Below are 20,059 nucleotides of genomic sequence, written 5' to 3' on the forward strand. Positions count from 1 at the left end.
TTGGTTAATCATGTTTTGCAGACCCATCTCAGCTCAAAAATTACACCTGAAAATATGAAGCTTTATACAGTGTAAGATCAAAGCAGGTATCAGCACATTATATTCTGGACTGTATTAGGGCTGCACAATATTGGAACATAGTTTTTTTTTCTGCAATATACTGTAAATTTTGATATGAATACTATTTCACAAATATAGATTGAATAAGTCTATTTGCAAAGAATTTATTATGTTAGATTGATAGGGAGGATTCTGTAGGGAAGTAAATCCTGGATGAAATGTAATCATTTACAAGCATAGATTATAGATTATATATCTCATAAAATCTGTTTGGAAACAGGATCATCAACAACTGATCGTAGGGTTTATTATTCGTATTATAAGACTATTTTTTTTTAATTGTGTGTTAAATTTTTACCAGCATATAGCAAATTATAGTTTATCTCCCATCACACCTAAAATGATATAATGTGTAGCCCTAGAACGTATTAGGGCTGTGCGATATTACACAAATCTCACATCAAGATATGCATGTTGCCAGAGTGGATTTTTAGTTCCTTTTCTTGTGCATCCAGCCACTAGCACCCCATCTAAAAGAGTTTTTTTAGCATAGGGAGTAATATAGTCATTCAACTTCACAATTTGTAATGTTGCAATATGTATTTAAATAATTATGGTTAGTTCCTTTACTTGAAGAAGTTGTGTTGTTGACAAAGTTTGAGGTTTACTGTATGATTATTATCAACATCTTACAGATGTTGATCTAAGTTTGCTTTGATTGTTCAGCGCAATGGGGTAGAATTGGCATGGATGAAGGGGACATGTCCCTACCAATATCCACCAATTACTTAAAATGTCCCTAACAATAACTGAATCAACTTCAAAATAAAATAATGCTTCATCAAGTTCGTTACGAGTTCACCGTAATACTATTAATTAAGGCTTTGTAATTAATCGAAGGTCGGTTTTGATTTTTTTGATTAAGAGAAACAATAATTGGGATAAAACAGTTAAATTGCATCACATACCTCTCTAAGTTTCTCTACATTTATATCTCCTCAAAGCCTGACTGGAGTAAAATCACGTAAATTGACTTTTGCAGCATGGGACATTATTGTTTCAACAGTTCACACTTAGATATTGTTTGAGTATTGTTTGTTAAGGGAGTAGTTCTAGCTAGGCTATTTATAGTGAGTTTGGATTAATCTGATTGGTTAAATAATGATTGTAAATGGGTGACCAGCAGCAGTCAATCATATCACTTGCTCCTCTCGAAATTAGTTTGTGAAACTTCACTTATTTTATAATATTAAGTACTTTATTCATGTTTTTAAAAGTGCAAAACTGAATTTTTGCTGTTCAGTGCAGCTCAAAAAATGTATGTTCCCACCAATTTTAAGAGCAAATCCACGCCCTTGGTTCAGCGTTTACACTTTACCATAGCACACACTTTGTAACATTTTATTTATCAAGTTTAGAAGTCTCTTTGACACTTTTGTTTATGTTAAGACGTAAGAGATGTGATTAAAAAATGATATTCCTAAATGGATTGTAAAAACATATTTAATAATTATCATTATAAAAAGACATCCAGTAATATATATAATTTCGTAATGATAATTATTAAATATTTTATATAATATATTATATAAATATTAAATATTTAATTTAATATTTAATATTTATGAATATTATTATTATTAAATATATTATAAATATATATATATATATATATATATATATATATATATATATATATATATATATATATATATATATATATATATGTATTTATATATATATATATATATATATATATATATATATATATATATATATATATRTGTATATATATATATATATATATATATATATATATATATATATATATATATATATATATAAAGTTTTCTTATTTATTTATTTTTATTTACTTTTTTTTTTTTTTTTTTTTTTTTTTTGCTAACTACGATATGAAACAACAGACTTTTTATTTTGTCTATTCAATATACCATTAGGTCCATAAATATTTGGACATCGACACAATTCTAAAATTTATCACTCTATACACCAACATCAAATCGATTTGAAATTAACTGAACAACATGTGTTTTAACTGCAGACTGTCAGCTTTACCCATACCCAAAGCATACTGCAAAAGCAACCAAAGAGATTTGTAGGGAAAAAGTATAATGTTATGCAATGGCCAAGTCGATCACCTGATTTGAATCCAATTGAGCATGCATTTTACTTGCTGAAGACAAAACTGAAGGGAAATACCCCAAGAACAAGCAGGAACTAAAGAAAGTTGCTGTAGAGACCTGGCAGAGCACCACCAGGACAGAAACCAAGCATCTGGTGATGTCTATGTGTTCTAGACTTCAGGCTGTAATTGACTTCAAAGGATTTGCAACCAAGTATTAAAAAGTGAAAGTTTAATTAATGATTACTAATCTGTCTAATTACTTTTGGACCCTTTACAAGTGGGAGGCACATATGAAAACTGTCGTAATTCCTATACCAATCACCTGATTTGGATGTAAATACCCTTAAATTAAAGCTGACAGTCTGCAGGTAAAGCATATATAGTAGTTTCATTTCATTTCAAATCCATTGTGTTGGTGTACAGAGCCAAATATGTTAGAATTGTGTCGATGTCCAAATATTTATGGACCTAACTGTACACTGTCATATTGCACAGCCCTAGACTGTATCATTACATTGCCTAACACTTGCTTCTTATCAAACTATTCAATTTCAGACATACAGTAATAAAGAGCCCATTACCTGTCTTTACCAGTCTCCCTCTTGAATAAATCATCAAACTGGAGCATTTTCTGCCAGGAGATAATGTAGACCTTGAGTTTGGGGAGCACTTGGTTCATAAGCCGCAGATTGTTATAAACCAGGCCTTTCCCGTCCCGTCGCATGTAACTGCTGGGTCCCCAAAATATGAAGACTGTTTCCTGGCTGGAGTTGAGAAGTTCATGGCGGCTGCGCAGCACTCTCTGCATGCTGGAATGAGCAATGACCCTCAGGCTCGTGCGGTGACCCACGTCCGCCCCATAGCCACGAGCTATGGGCGCGTCATTCATTCGGATGACGCACTCTGCCTGATCGATCTCTTTTCCGCGACCCCCACCGGTTAGATGACCAGAGCTAGTGACCAGCGCACAGCTCCTGCAGTGCATCTTCAAAGGCTGTGAGAAAGAGAGCAGACAGATTAGCTCTATGCAAGCATAAACTCAGAGTTAAAATTTCATTGCGAGCCTATAATAAATGCAGAGGTCATTTAAATAATATATGCGTAGCTAATTCAATATGTGGGCTAGTGTAGCAGTTTAAAGTAAACAAGATGAAACGCAATGATTTACTTGTGTTTCTTCAGATATGCTTTCACAGATCAGGGCTTAAAATGAAGTTTGTGTTTATTTTTTTATAATTTAGGTTTTAGAATAGGCATTAAAATTTATTGAGAATTATATTAGTAGGACTTTGCCATTTATTCTATTTCATTGTTTTATTTTATACTTACTTGCTTACTCAGTTATTTATTGCTTCCATATAGTACCTGCTAGCTTTAGCTTGTAATACAAACATAAAATACACTATAAATATGTGACCCTACACCACAAAACCATACGTGCCATTTTTTTAAGGAAAATTGAGATTGATATATTACATTTACGTTGATTAAATAAGGTTTCCACTGATGTATGGTTTGTTACAGGACAATATTTGGTCCAGAAATAACTATTTGAAAATCTGAAAAAGATCTAAATATTGAGAAATTTAAGCAATTAGCAATGCACATTACTAATCAGAAATTTTGATATAACATTTGAATCTACAATAGGAAAATGACAAAATATCTTCATGGAACATGATCTGTATTTAGTATTATACTTATTTTTGACCTGAAAGAAACATGTATAATTTTGACCCATGCAATTTTTTTTTAATTATTGCCAAAAATGTATCTGTGCAACATTTTGGATTGGTTTTGTGGTCACATATGTACATCAGATACAACACTTTTGCTATGTTAAAGGGTCACGAAACACCAAAACACATTTTTTGAGCTGTTGACAGTCGTATATGTGTCCCACACTGCTAAAAACACTATTAGGACACATATATTTCACTAAAAAGTGAAAATTGGTTGTTTTTGCGTTATTTCGAGCAAATTCGTACTTCCGGTTTGAAACGAATTTTTTAAGCTGCGTCACGACCATGAGATAATAGTTTGTATTCCAGCATGTGGACTGGACGTCTGTACCAAGGTGTCCCGTATTACGTCTCTGAGTGTGTTGCATTCATTCATGAGCATGGCTTGGTTCAAACCAATCAGCGCGCTCCATTATGAATGCGCTGCAACTTCATTAATATGCATGCTAGCTTTCTTAGACTGTACCTAAAACAGTGTTCAGACGGCCGAGAGACAACACACGTCCTGTTGCCAAAAGTTGTGGGAAAAGAATAAGAGTTGTTTGGAGATACAGGTCGCCAGTGTTGCTTTCATAATGTGAAGGTTTTGTTTTCATTTTCTCTCTATGAGATGCTGCTAGGATCACGTGTGGATCCGTGCACGCGACACGCGGTAGAAATGCGTTCGTTTGGGACATTTTTTACCCGAGAGCATTTCTCATCTATGGTGAGATCCGGATATGCTGCTCGTCTCCTTTAAAAAAGACGCAGCTCCAGTATGTGCTGATTATCCTGTCTACAGGTTCGGTAAGTATATGCGATCAGCGCCCTTTCTTTGTTCGTTCAGATGGCAAAGTTTTAGTTTGTATGGTCAGCTGTACTCTTTCAGTGTTTACAGACAGACCTTAGTCAAAATGATTTTTTAAGTTACTTAGTTTACAGTACGTTAATATTACTACAATATTGAAAAGTTCGCTGTAAATGCTGCTCTCTGAGGGTAAACACGTGAACACTGTAAGCAAACTATTGCTAACCGTTGTGTTGATTTTTCGCTGCATTTTGTGACAGGATAGTCCACACACACACGGCTTTCTGACCTCCTGAGTGCATCTGAGTTGCAGAGAAATGCAGAGGCTTTTTTCTCTTATAAGACATGCGGTATCAAACATCCCACTGTCATTAAACACACTGTCTCTCCTGCATGTGTGTTTGTTTGTACTCGGTCAGAAGCGCGTGCCCAAGTGGCAACTCCCATTTTTATTCAAACCCTGCCCATTTTTCCTGCTCCTACACTCCCACCCAAACAAAGCTAGACACACCCACTTTCCTGACTTTTTCCAAACTAGAGGTGTGAAAACATCCTGCTGAAACGGGGGGTTTCATGGCCCTTTAAAGGATGAAGAAATACAGTTTGTGCCCTGGCGCATGGTCTAACAGGGTTGTATTTATTCTCTTAATGAGTTATGGGTGTGTTTCAGGATAACATACATTAAACCAATCAGAGTCTTATCTCTCATTCTCTTTAAGAGTCAGTGGCGTCCTGCCATGGTGCATTTGCTATTTATATGGCGAACTTTGTAAGTGGAAAAACTGAAGGATTTACTGGCAAGAAAACAGTTAAACAGACCATTTACAGTGTGAGGATAAAGAATGAGCCTCCTTAAATTAGCATATTTACATTCTCTTTACTTTTACTCTTTACTTTACTCCTTTACTTTTGTGGAAAAGGAAACAGTGCTGTACGCACTCTACTGAAGACATACATTAACCTACATATTTAATTTGATTTGTTAAGCGCAAAGATTTGTTTTAAAAATATTTCTAAATTCAGTTCTAATTTCCAGCAAATCAATAAAAACGTTATATCCAAACACACTTTTTATTCTTTTGCCCCATATGGTGATGCAAACGTCTCCAAAACCTAACAGGTGGAGAAATCTAAACTTGTTTTTATTGGAAAAAAAATATAAATATGCATATAATAAATAATACTGTTAATAATAATAGCAAATTGTCATGAATAAACTGAAAAAATCTCCCCGACAAGAAGAAGGCATGGGTAGTGGTTTTAATATTCATGTAGAAAATATTCGTTTTTGTAACATATATTAATCCTTTAATATTTTCATATGCAAAGATATTTGTGTATTTCTGTACATCCTGTGCGTATTAAGCAATGTGTATACGTTTTGGACCCGCACTTGCGCATAACTAGTGCACTTCGCTGGACATTAGACCAGCTTTTAGTTGGTCAATTGTGTGGTCTATTTCAATTCCTCAAAAGAGTAACGCACCAACAATGCGCCTTAACACACCTCCTTTCTAGACCAGCACACCCTTGAGTCCAGGAAGTGGCACAAATGGATTGGTTATTTAAACACGTGGCACAAAACATGAATATTAGGGGTTGTGCTGGTCTGAAAATAGCAACAACTCGCGCCAAACGTTCGAGGTTACAGAAGTAACCCTTCGTTCCCCGAGGAGGGGAACGGAAGTGCCATGAATGGGAGGATTCGGATCAGAAGCCGCTTATCTGGAGAGTATTGAACGGGCCAATGAATGAAATTAATTGGCAGCGTAAGCTTGCGCAGGTGTGCGACATCTGCAATTATCTCAGCATATAAGCACACCTGAAGCCAGCAGACGCCATCCTTTTAAGCTGAAGAGACTTTCAAACAGCTAAGGGACAGTCATCATGGCGACGGAATATGGCACTTCCGTTCCCCTCCTCGGGGAACGAAGGGTTACTTCTGTAACCTCGAACGTTCCCCTTCGGTTGGGGAACTTCAGTGCCATGAATGGGAGAATATGGAAAGCGCCATAATGACTGCACCTTACCAACACCCCCGATGAGGAGATAGTCAAGCAAGCGTGACGCACCCACATCATGGGGGGCGCGGTCCTCCAACGTGTCCCTGGCCCTAATTTATCCTACTTCAACAGAAGTTTTACGGATTTAGATATATTTTTTGGGAAGTCGTGAGCATCTAGATAATTCTAGGAAATACGACAGTACGTTGGGAAGCGTGCAATCCCGATAGGGAGGACGCTGCGGAGGCCATCCGTTACCCAAGGGGGGGATAGATGGCAGAATTTACCTATGGACTAGCCCTAAAAAGGGGGAGTACGCATAGCAAAGAGTGGTTAGCGGAGAGGGAAGACACGGGTCCGCCCAGGGGGGGGACTTAACCGTGGCGGAATAAGCATATGGGATCGCCTAGTGGGGATCACGCATAGCAGGCACCTATACCCAAAACGCGGGCTGACCAGCGGGCAGACCTACAACGTAGTGGGCCAGCAAGTGACTCCTCCGCTGAGTCAGTGCTGGGGGCCACGGAGGAATCTGCAGGGCTCACCTGACGGGGAACTTTACTGACAGATAAAAAAGGCGCACGTACCTCCGTGTTAGGGAGAATGGCGCAGCAAGCGTGTTTCAACACCCTACCGAGTTGTCTCCTCAATCACCAAAGGGTTACCTAATACCCTTGAGGAAACCGGCTCCACTCGCAGATTGTAAAACCTTGCAAATGTGTTGGGTGTCGCCCAGCCCGCAGCTCTACAGATGTCTGTTAGAGAGGCGCCGCGTGCACGCGCCCAAGAGGATGCAACGCTCCGAGTGGAGTGTGCACGTACTCCCGGGGGACACGGCTGACCTCGACTCGAATAAGCGAGTGAAATGGCATCCACAATCCAGTGGGATAATCTTTGTTTCGATACGGCACTTCCCTGCTGCCGACCGCCATAACAGACAAAGAGCTGCTCAGATGATCTAAAATTCTGAGTACGGTCCACATAAATGCGCAGAGCGCGAACTGGACAAAGTAAAGAAAGGGCTGGGTCTGCCTCCTCCGGGGGCAGCGCTTGCAGGTTCACTACCTGATCTCTAAAGGGGGTGGTAGGAACCTTGGGCACATAACCGGGGCGGGGTCTCAGGATAACGTGAGAGTAATCCGGCCCGAATTCCAGGCACGAGTCACTGACCGAAAATGCCTCCAGGTCCCCGACCCTCTTGATGGAGGCCAACGCAACCAGCAGAGCTGTCTTCAGGGACAGAAATCTTAGAGATACTGATTCGAGTGGCTCAAAGGGATCGGATCGCAGACTCGTGAGAACGAGGGCGAGATCCCAAGAGGGCATGAGAGGGGGGCGAGATGGATTAATTCGCCTAGCACCCCTAAGGAACTGGATGACCAGGTTATGCTTTCCCACGGTGCCGCCAGCTACCGCGCTATGATAAGCGGAGATGGCGGCCACGTAAACCTTGAGAGTGGAGGGCGACAGCCTGCTGTCCAACTTCTCTTGAAGGAAAGAGAGCACAACACTAATCTGGCAATTTCGGGGGTCTTCTCTGCGAGAGACGCACCATTCAGTGAATAGACTCCACTTCAGGGCGTAGGCGCGCCTCGTGGAAGGGGCTCTAGCCTGAGTGATGGTATTAACCACCGCAGTCGGTAGGTTACCTAAGTCTTCCTCGCGTCTAGGGACCACACGTGGAGGTTCCAAAGATCGGGGCGAGGGTGCCAGATGGTGCCCTGTCCCTGAGAGAGTAGGTCCTCTCTCAAAGGGATCCGCCAGGGGAGGGCCGTCGCGAGGAGTGAGAGCTCTGATATCCAGGTCCGGTTGGGCCAAAAGGGCGCAACTAGCAGAACCTGTTCCTCGTCCTCCCTGACCTTGCACAGAAACTGCGCGAGCAGGCTCACTGGGGGAAACGCATACTTGCGCATGCCCCGAGGCCAGCTGTGGGCCAGTGCATCCGTGCCGAGAGAGCCCTCGGTCAGGGAAAAAAACAACTGGCAGTGAGCGTTCTCGGGGGAAGCAAACAGATCGATCTGGGCCTCCCCGAATCGCGCCCATATCAGCTGAACAGACTCGGGGTGGAGTCTCCATTCTCCAGGGCGTAACAGCTGTCGTGAGAGCGCATCGGCTGCACGATTGAGCGTGCCTGGGACGTGAATGGCGCGCAGCGATTTCAGCCGCGGGTGACTCCAGAGGAGCAGACGGCGGGCGAGCTGAGACATGCGGCGAGAGCGCATACCCCCCATGCGGTTGATATACGCCGCCGCCGCCGTACTGTCCGTCCTGACCAGCACGTGTTGCCGCTCCAGCACCGGTAAAAAGCGGTGGAGAGCGAGGAACACTGCCAACAGCTCTAGGCGATTGATATGCCAATGCAGCTGGGCACCCTTCCAGAGGCCCGCAGCCGCATGCCCGCGACACACGGCCCCCCAACCCGTGTTGGAAGCGTCTGTTGAAACAACAACATGGCTGGACGCCTGTCCTAGAGGCACACCGGCCTGTAGGAACGAGGGGTCGTTCCAAGGGCTGAGGGCGCGGCGACACAGCGCAGTAACCGAGACCCGGTGTGTGCCCGCGTGCCATGCGCGTCTGGGGACCCGATCGTGAAGCCAGTGCTGAAGTGGTCTCATATGGAGCAACCCGAGCGGCGTGACGGCGGCTGCGGATGCCATATGCCCCAGGAGCCTCTGAAAGAACTTCAGTGGGACCACTAGTTTGCTGTCGAGCTCCCTCAGACAGTTCAGCAACAGGCGAGCGCGTTCCTCGGAGAGGTGCGCTACCATGGTGATCGAGTCCAGCTCCATCCCGAGAAAAGAAATCCTCTGCACGGGGGCGAGTTTGCTCTTTTCTCGGTTGACCTGAAGCCCCAGTAGGCGGAGATGCCGAAGCACCTCGTCCCTGTGCATAATCAATTGCTCCCGCGAGTGGGCTAAAATCAGCCAGTCGTCGAGATAATTGAGTATGCGAATGCCCGCGAGCCGAAGGGGCGCTAGGGCACCCTCCGCGAGTTTGGTGAAGACCCGCGGAGACAGAGAGAGCCCGAAGGGGAGGACCTTGTACTGCCACGCTTGACCCTCGAACGCAAACCGCAGAAATTGGCGGTGGCGTGGAAGAATGGAGACATGGAAATACGCGTCCTTCAGGTCTATGGCTGCAAACCAATCCCGAGGACGAACGCATTGGAGAATGCGCCTCTGCGTGAGCATTCTGAACGGCAGCTTGTGCAGACAGCGGTTCAAAACGCGCAGATCTAGGATTGGCCGTGACCCACCGCTCTTTTTGGGTACGATGAAGTATGGGCTGTAAAACCCACTCTCCATCTCGGCTGGAGGAACCGGCTCGATTGCACCCTTCGCCAGGAGGGCAGCAATCTCCTCTCGCAAGACAGGGGCGGACAGGGGGTTGACCCTGGAGAAATACACGCCCGTAAACTTGGGGCGCCGTTTCGCGAACTGAATCGCGTAACCGAGTCTGATTGTGCGTATGAGCCACCGCGAGGGGCTGGCCCGCGCTAACCAGGCAGGCAGAGCCCTCGCTAATGGAGTCATCGCTACAATCGCTGACGTACCAGCGGTGGGGCAGCGCGGAGTGGGTGTGCTGATCCGGGAAGCACGAGGGTCCCGCGGAAAAGCTGGAGGAGAGCGATTCGCTCTGGCTCCGCACCCTGACTCCGGAGAGGGGGCTGGAGGGCTGAGGGAAGGGAGACCGTCCCCCCAGCGCTCGTGAGCCACTGGCGAAGCACGTAGAGTCTGCGAGCCGGAAGGCAGCGCGTCCCGGACTGGCAGAACTCGTGCAGTCACATCCGGGGAAGGGAAAAAGTGCTCTTTTACTGATGTTTTGGTGGCACTGAAAAGTACCGTTGTTATCGGGGCCCCGCCCTCCAGCGGGGAAAGAGCAAGTTTCCTCTTCTCCGGATGGCCTGTCTCAGGGACGCTTCGCGGTCCGTTTACCGGACTTAACGGCGCCCTGGGCAGGAGGGGCTGCCTGCTTTCGAGGTGAACGCCGCGCCCGCTTGGCCGGAGGCGCAGGCGGGGGCGGGGCAGCACTCGTTGGCGGGCGCCCTCGGCGAGGAACAGCGGAGGTGGATGGCTCGGCGGGCGGAGCGGGCTTACGGCCACGCCGATAGATGACATTGCCCATCGCATCCGACTGCTCTTTCACCGCCTTGAATTCCTGGGTGAATTCACCGACGGTGTCGCCGAACAGGCCAGCCTGGGATATGGGCGAGTCAAGAAAGCGAACTTTGTCAACGTCGCGCATATCGGCCAGGTTTAGCCAGAGGTGGCGTTCCTGAACCACAAGTGTGGACATCGTCCTCCCCAGCGCACACGCGGCGGACTTAGTAGTCCGAAGAGCATAGTCGGTCGCGGTGCGCAGCTCATGTAATAAGCTTGGGTTGGACCCGCCCTCGTGCAGCTCGGCCAGCGCCTGCGCTTGGTAGCGCTGGTAGGTGGCCATCGCGTGCAAAGCAGAAGCAGCCTGGCCCGCAGCCTTATAAGCTCTGGCTCCGAGGGAGGCAGACAACCTACAGGCTTTGGACGGGAGGCGGGGCAAACCCCGCCACGTAGAGGCGCCGCGCGGACAAAGATTGACCGCGATAGCGCGCTCTACTGATGGGATCGCCTCATACCCCCTGGCAGCTCCGCCGTCAAGGGCGGTGAGGGCGGAGGCACTCGCAGCACGGGCAGAGAAAGGTGCCCTCCAGGACTGCGTGAGCCTACTGTGCACTTCCGGGAAGAAGGGGACGAGAGGCTTCGAAGGCTTCGCCTTCTGGTCCTCTACGTAGCACCCATCTAGTCGGTCCGGCCGCGGAGCTGGGGGATAAACCATCTCCAACCCCACGGCCGAAGCAGCCCGGGAAAGCACGGCTAACATGTCCGCTTCAGGATCCGATTTGACAGCGCTCACCTGCCCGGAGGGGGCGAGCGGGTCCGGATCTTCGTCGGACAGTGAAAGCCCACCCTCCGATGCCGCGGAGGACATCTGATCTCCGGTGTCAGCGAGTGTGAGAGCTACCATCTGGTTAGACGGATCACTCTCACCACCCGAAGCTTGGATGGAGCGCCGTGAGGAGCGAGAGGTCCGCGAGCCCGTGGGCGGCGGATTAGCTCCCGCTGAAACCCTCAGATCTGCCCGAGCGCCCGCTGCTTTTTTAGAACAGGAGGCAACTGGGGTGGCTCGCTCTCTTGCGAAAGTTAGCCGCGATCTTAGCTGTGCAACGGTCATGGCATCGCAATGACGACATGAACCGCCCGCGAGCACCGCATTAACATGCTGGACCCCCAAACATGCAATGCAGTGATCGTGTCCATCATCCGGAGACAGGAAACCCCCGCATCCAGAAACGCACAGTCGGAGCGCCATCCTGAAAAGGACGTGCTGCACGACTGTGTTGCTCTTTTAGGAAAGTTGCAACTATACGCACCGCTCTGGAGGACCGGACCCAAAGAACCGCAGGCAAGGGAGTAACCCAGCTCGACCGTCTGCCACCGCGAAGACCCACTCTGGACCGGGAGACACACTCGTTCGCTCTGAAGTGCTGATCAGCAAGAGGAACCCTCATCGACTCACTCAGAAAGGATCTGAAGCGAAAAGGATGGCGTCTGCTGGCTTCAGGTGTGCTTATATGCTGAGATAATTGCAGATGTCGCACACCTGCGCAAGCTTACGCTGCCAATTAATTTCATTCATTGGCCCGTTCAATACTCTCCAGATAAGCGGCTTCTGATCCGAATCCTCCCATTCATGGCACTGAAGTTCCCCAACCGAAGGGGAACACGTCTTGCGCCGGGTGTATGATAGAGCCCAATGTGTCATTTTATACAAGATACAACAAATATTATCTGATTATTTTTATACAGAGGTATTTACAAATACCTTAAGTTTTAATTAGCTTCTATTTCTTTATTTTCAGGTACAATTTTTTTTTAATTGTTTTTCAATTATCTTTGAGCTATACTCTAGTTTAATTGATTGACAATCAAAAAAATGTATCCTAAAATAAAGTGTGAACTTTACTTGATTTGAATATCTGTCTAGCTTTAAATTTATATATTTCAGATTTAGTCATTTTTTAGTATTTCAGCTTAAAATTATTTCAGTTAGTTTCCATGAAAACTTTTCTGTTTATCTTTTTTTTCTTTAATATTTCTTTAATAGGCTAACATATTCTGCTTTAGATATTATAGATGTAAAGATGATGCTTCATTAATAGAAGACAACTTTAAAGTCTGAGGGTAAACTGCCGTTTAAGAATGATTATTTCAAAATAGAGTAATGAATGATATTTATCAGACAGATAAATTACTGGGTATTATGGAAAAAATATGCTATTTTTTATTGCTGCGATTAATACATAAAATTGTATTATTAATTCATTTATTGATTTTTCTTCAGCTTAGTCCCTTTATTCATCAAGGGTTGCCACAGCGGATGCCATTCCAGTTGCAACAAAATCTAATTATAATATCAGATAAATGAAGATAATGCTTCATTGATAGAAGACAACTCAAAAGTCTGAGGGTAAACTGCATTTTATGAATGATCATTTTAGAATAGAGATAAATGATATTCATCGGACAAATTACTGCATTATGGGTAAAAATATGCAATTTTTAGAGCTCAGATTAATAAGTGAACTTGCTGGTAAATAAATAAATCAGTCTGATGTTTTCCAAGATTCATTCACTTTCACAGAGTGAGTGACTGCTGCTTTAAACCTGTGTTGCTGCATCTGCATCGCTCATTACATGATTACTTCACTTCTTGAAGTAGCGGAAGACAATGTCATTGCATCTCAGCAAGGATTCAGAAAGGAGGAGAAAAACCGTCATCAGTTTTAAACACAACAAATCACTTGAAAGTTATACTTGAAAGGTTGTCATCGTGGTGAAGTGTTTTAAATAATATAAAGCTTCTGCGGCAGGAGCGTTGATGAGAATATTTAAAAACTGTAAAAAGTTTTCCATTGACAATAAAAAGGCTAAAGCTTCAATATTAAATATTAAACTTTTTTATTAGTAGTAGTAAGTTTATTTAACAGTATGATTTGACAAGAGTCAAAGGTGTCCATTAGTGAAGAAGAAACATGTCTGAAGGATTTCTCGCTAGACACTATTCTGTAGCTCTGACTTACAGGTCATAGACAGAGTGCACCAAAGTATCAAGAGAGGCTCTTCAAATGAAACTATCTATTAAGAGGAAAATGTCCTAGATTCAGTGATACTGTTGACTTTTGTATTGCAGATTTCCTTGAGGATGTATTTATTGACAACATCTTGTTGACTAGCTATAATTGAAGCAGTTAGCAATTCAGCCCCTCCTGACCCTGAATGCTTCAAAATCTGTTTAGCTTCTCCTACAGATCTCGATATTCACACCGCATACTATTCCACTGCATGTTTTTTCCCTCTCTATAGCCTTCCAATGAATTATTCCAATCCAACATAAAAGCACCATTGGTATTCCTACAGTGATAAGGGTACAATCCTCTCCAGCCCCATCCTTTGGGGATAATGCGTTTCAGGAATAAAGGACCATCTCCGCTTCGCAAGGAAGTGTTGCATTTACGGTGAATTTCCTCTCCCCGTTCTCTGTCACGCTCTTTAAATCAATAATATGCAAAGAGCGCAGCCAGCGTTGCGTAATTTGTCCTGGATGAAGGCATCTGCTGTGAGAGAAATATTAATAACAAATGGCGCCATGTATTCTGGAGGCAATGCTGCGGCATTTGCATGAGTCTCCTCTTGGCGTCCATTGCTCTCTAGGTAATGAAACCCAGCCGCAGGTCAAAGAAGACGCAGGTGCTGTTCTGCTGCTCAACTGACATAATGGTTAATGAGGCTGGGAGCAGTTGAATTTCTTGCCGACTGTCTCGCCCAAAAGCCTTTGTTTAACTGCTGAAAAATGTCCTGGTTCTTACAGTCACTGGAACAAGGACTCAAGAGTAGATGGATGCTTCGCTGGGAACTTCTCTTTATTGAAAACAACAAAAAGAGAAGCAAACTGAAGAGTGGACAGGCAGACGAATCAGTCAAAGGGACAAAGGTCAGATGAGCAGAATGATCAGAATGAAGAGCAGTCACATCAGTGGAAAAATCAAACTGCACAGTCAGGGAGAAACAGAAAATCAAGTCTGTAAGACAACTCAGAACGATACCAATAACAAATCCAACTCTAGAATTGACAATAGAGCACATAGAGAGACCTCAGCGACTAGGGTGTTATTCAATTCATGTTTAAAGGGATAGTTTGCCCCAAAATAATTATAAATAATCAAAATTATTAATAAAATAATTGTAATAAAATAAGATAACGCTGCATTGACAGCAGACGACTTTAAAGTCTGAGGGTACTCTGTGTTTTATAAACAATTCACGAGTTCACACTTGCAGCTGTTTAAGTATAAGGCGTATTTGGCGTGCTGTCCGGGGAAAGGGCTCTGAGTTCGGGGAGACACCCCAACTCGAGTTATTCCCCTTATCATGAACCAAAGAGGAGTTGGGATTCAAACGAAGTATCTTTAATCAGTGTTAAATGCTAACAATGTCAGTTTGAATGCGATTTTACATGACATTTATTGCCATAATACTGAAAGCAGCAGCAGATAGTTCACCTCAGATCTTGAAAATAAACCATTTGAAATTAAACTTTAGAACTGGGACTCAGTGTTAACCAACACATATCAGTGATTCAGTGATATATTTAATAATGTTAAAGAGGTTTAATATGAATTAATTGGATTATAAACCTTACCGATTTGCTGGAGTGCAGTAAGTGCACTATTGTGTGCTTCTGAGTGGCTCTATTTAAACTTCTGTTGTGTTTCAGCTGCTGCAAGCAGCCAAATTGCTTATCACTGCATGAGCAACCTGCTCGCCTAATGTTTACATTCATAATATTTATATTATTTGCTAATTAATAACCACCTCATGTGAAATCTGCATCTCATTTTGGAATCTGCTACTGTTCACTCTTGCTTTGAGAGCCTTCCTGACTGAATGAATCAAATAGGCTGTTTTACAACAGCGCAACTGGGGGTGCTGAAATATAATTGGCTAAACTGGCATTGTGCGATTTTATTGACCAAAACAAAGACAGATGTTCTGGCATGTAACAAACATTTTAAAGCAGAATATCTAACTTCAGCATTGTTTTTCAGATAAACAAGAATGTTCATGTTTCTTAAATATCTGCAAACATATTATGGCATTTTTATGCTTTAGAAAACTTACATATAGGACCTTTAACAGACTAGACTAACTTGGTAATGGTGTGTGTGGAACTATAAAGAGCACACTAGCAAAGAACAGAGTGAAAAGAAAACAAAATAGCAGAGAAATCAAGTGACAGGGAGAGACAGGTGAGGGATGCCGCATGTGGATGAAGCAGAAACCAAACAAAGGAGAATAAAACAGAACAAGAGATCAAACCAGAATCCTGACAGTGGTATTTTTGTTAACAGCAATGGAGACTCTTGATATCCGTTGCATTAGTTGAGGGTTAAAAAACAGCCTTTAGGTACTGCTGTGTCCAACTGTCCATCAATTGTTAGCATGGGCTTTTAAATATAACTCAGGACAAAAATAGCTAAAAAAGTAGTACATACACACACACACACACACACACACACACACACACACACAAACACACACACACACACATATATTATAATATAAATATTCATTTTCTTATATATATATATATATATATATATATATATATATATATATATATATATATATATATATATATATATATATATATATATATACATATATATTCATCTGCTTAGTCCCTTTATTAATCTAGGGTCACCACAGCGGAATGAACCACCAACTTATCCAGCATATATGGAGCCCATATATATATATGCCCTTCCAGCTGCAACCCATCACTGGGAAACATCTATACACACTCATTAACACACACACACACACACACACACACACACACACACACACACACACACACACACACACACACACACACACACACACACACACAAGGGTCAATTTTAGTAATTCAGTAATTCACCTGTACCACATGTCTTTGGACTGAGGGGGAAACCGGAGCACCCGGAGGAAACCCACGCAAACACAGGGAAAACATGCAAACTCCAAACAGAAATGCCAACTGACCCAGCCGAGGCTCAAACCAGCGACCTTCTTGCTGTGAGGTGAACGTGCTTCCCACTGCGCCACCGCGTCACCTATATATATTTCCCAGCGATGGGTTGCAGCTGGAAGGGCATCCGCTGCATAAAACATATGCTGGATAAGTTGGCGGTTCATTCTGCTGTGGCAATACCAGATTAATAAAGGGACTAAGCCAAAAAAAAATGAATGAATGAATGAATGAGTTCAGAATGTATATTACCAAGTAATTATTGTTCATTGCTGTTTTATTGCAGGGTTTTTGCTTTTGGAATTTATTAAAAAAAAAAAAAAAAAATAGAATATTTTATAGAATCTTCAATCTGTTTTATAAATTAATAGAATATGTTTTAAACACTCAAGAAGGACGCAAAGTATGTATGGAATCATTGGTCCCTTTATTAAAGATTGTGTAATTTTTCATTTACTGTAGGAAGCTGGTAGTTGACAAAACAATGCTGTTGTGAAATTTCCAAATCATTCAGACAGTTATTAAGTAGAAGAAATCAGGCTTTACTTTTCTATTTCATTGATTGCATTTAATATGCAATAAAATCATTGTGGGACGGTTTACAATGGCAATAATCCACTATTTACAGCGAGGGAGGGCCCCAAAATTACTTTGCGTAGGGCCCCCAAATTCACAGAGCCGGCCCTGCATATAGCAAACCACCAACCTGAACCCTTCCATGAACCCAAACAAAAATGTTTTCAAAAGTAGACAGAAGAGAAAAGTGCATTGTAACAGCATAAATTTACCTTGATTTTACATTGCTTTTACCTCTTTTGTGGAACTGTGCTTCACAGCACAACCCAATGACTCTGCAACACCGAACAAAGTGAACTGATCATGCCAGAAATGTTGTCCATATGGTGATGGACAGTTGAAGCAAATGTATTCGATTACAAATCATAACAATTGTTAAGTTGTTTTGCGATAGTTTGTTGTTGCCAAGAACTGGATGAATATAATATTTTAATAATATGATAATATATCCCTACAAATATAACTGTTTTGTAATACAAAAAGTACAAACGTATGTGGAAGTACGTTTTTATGGTTCCACAAAAATGTAGACTGCATTTCCAATGAGCCTGTGTTGCTTCATACAGCCTCATATTTTGAATTGGGATGTCATTTGGAGCTGTCACTGTCACATTCACTTTGTAGTGAATGAGTCAGCAGTTTTGGACAGTGCACATGCATTACCGCTTAATTTGTCTATGTCATTCAAATTGTCCCATGATTTCTTATTTCCTACTTTCAGCTCTTTCTCAGAATTATGAAAAAGCTTCTTGGCATGCTACTGACGCTTCATCATTACTCTAGTAACCGCAGTAAATACACTAGATATTGATTACGATGTCTGAACAAACAGATCGGATTTCATCACTTGCGAAATGAAAAATTGCAAACAGTCAAGCTTAAAGACAGATTTGAAAACCAAATTGCTTTTAGAGTGTAGCAAAGGCTTCAGCGCCCTAAGTGTTTTCAGTAGTGCCTAAGCTTATACTTCACACTGGGAATAAAATATTGCAGAGAGAGGAAGACTCTGTCCATCAAGCTTGAGGAAATGTCACTGTGAAATGGCGCCGTCAGATTGACAGCCGTCTGAGAAACGGATGACAAGAATAATCTTACAAAATGACACATGAACTCTACACTAGCATTATGACTTGACAATTCAGGTAAGATTTTACTGAGTGCTATACTGTGAATGGTTTTTAGTCTCAGTAGTGATGGAGAAAGAATAGTTTCTGCTAAACATTCCTGCTGTCTGATTTAAAGGGTTGACTGCATATTTCAAGCTATGATTTTTATGATCAAGTTTATTTATAAAGGTGGTTCATTCCGCTGTGGCGACCCCGAATTAATAAAGGGACTAAGCCGACAAAAAAATGAATGAATGAGTTTATTCATAAACTAATTTAGAGAGGATTTTGTGCTTATGATTGCTTGCGGCTGGTCCCGCATTATTCAATTCATGATTCACCAATCAGACAATTCCTACGCCACTATAAATACCCTAAGTTCCATATGACAGCCATCTTCATTTTGAAGAATCCCCCATTCCAACCCTACTCCTCCTTATTTACTAGATGGGTGGCATGGTGGCTCAGTGGTTAACACTGTTGCCTCTCAGCAAAAATGTCTCTGGTTCTAGTCCTTACCAAGCCAGCTGATGTTTCTCTGTGGAGTTTAAACATTCCCCCCTGTACTCACGTGGATTTCCTCCCGGCCCCCCGGTTTCCTCCCACCACCCAAAAACATGCAACTTAAGTTTATTGACTAATCCAAATTGGCAACATGCTTCTAGTAAGCAGTTATCTCTTAAGAGCAATCACTATCTGTTTATTAGTTACTACAACAGGGAAGTTCTCGAGATCTACCTGAGCTTAAACTCCCCTATTGCCTTGCAAACAGGAGGGAGCCCCAGGCTCGAGGATATTATGAGCTCTCCCGGCACAGCATGCCAAACAAGCTTTTAATCAATCATCAGCTTAGTGTGAACTCTTGAAAACATTCCTGCTGTCTGATTTAAAATGTTGATTGTGTGTTTCAATGTTATGATTATTGTAATCATTGCACTTTATTACGCTACTTGTTGTACATATCGTGGCAGTTTGGAATGAAGTATGAGCTACAGTAAGTGCAGTTAAAAGCTTAAAGGTGCTGTATGTAAGGTTTTGACTCTTCTAAAGCATGAAAATACCATAATATGTTTGCAGATATTTAAGAATCATGCTAAGTTAACATTCTTGTTTATCTGAAAAACAATGCTAAAGTTAGACATTGTGGTTTGAAAATGTGTGTAATGTGCTGGAACTTCTGTCTTTGTTTTGGCCTCTTTAACTCACCCAATGTCAGTTTTGCCAATTATATTTTTGTTCCCCGGGTTGCCTTGGTGGAAAACCATGTATTTCATTCATTCAGTCAGGAAGGCTCTTAAAGTATGTGTCCGTTCTGTAAATGCAACTTCCGGTGGACGGTATCATTCTCCAAATTGAGACGCCGATTCAGAGTTTTACATAAGGTGCTTTTTAATTAGCAAATTACATTGCAACCCCGTGTCTTAACAAACCGTTGCTTTTATTTAGAGCACAACTTCAATCTTTAAGTCTTTAAATCTTTAATCTTAAGTCTTTAGGCTCGACAGTCAGGCACACTTCTGTTGATGTTG

At 42.6% G+C, this 20,059-nt stretch overlaps 1 protein-coding gene across 1 annotated transcript in view; it reads right to left on the reverse strand.

The window, feature by feature from the left end:
• Window positions 1-20,059, reverse strand: part of st6galnac5a (ST6 (alpha-N-acetyl-neuraminyl-2,3-beta-galactosyl-1,3)-N-acetylgalactosaminide alpha-2,6-sialyltransferase 5a) — a 99,876-nt gene that overhangs the window by 23,886 nt on the left and 55,931 nt on the right. The window contains exon 3 of the mRNA XM_686955.10: window positions 2,788-3,200. Coding sequence (XP_692047.5) covers window positions 2,788-3,200 — 413 coding nt within the window. The remainder of the gene's footprint in view (window positions 1-2,787; window positions 3,201-20,059) is intronic.

Source organism: Danio rerio, chromosome 2 (genome assembly GCF_049306965.1).
Source record: "Danio rerio strain Tuebingen ecotype United States chromosome 2, GRCz12tu, whole genome shotgun sequence".
Classification (NCBI taxonomy): Eukaryota; Metazoa; Chordata; class Actinopteri; order Cypriniformes; family Danionidae; genus Danio; species Danio rerio.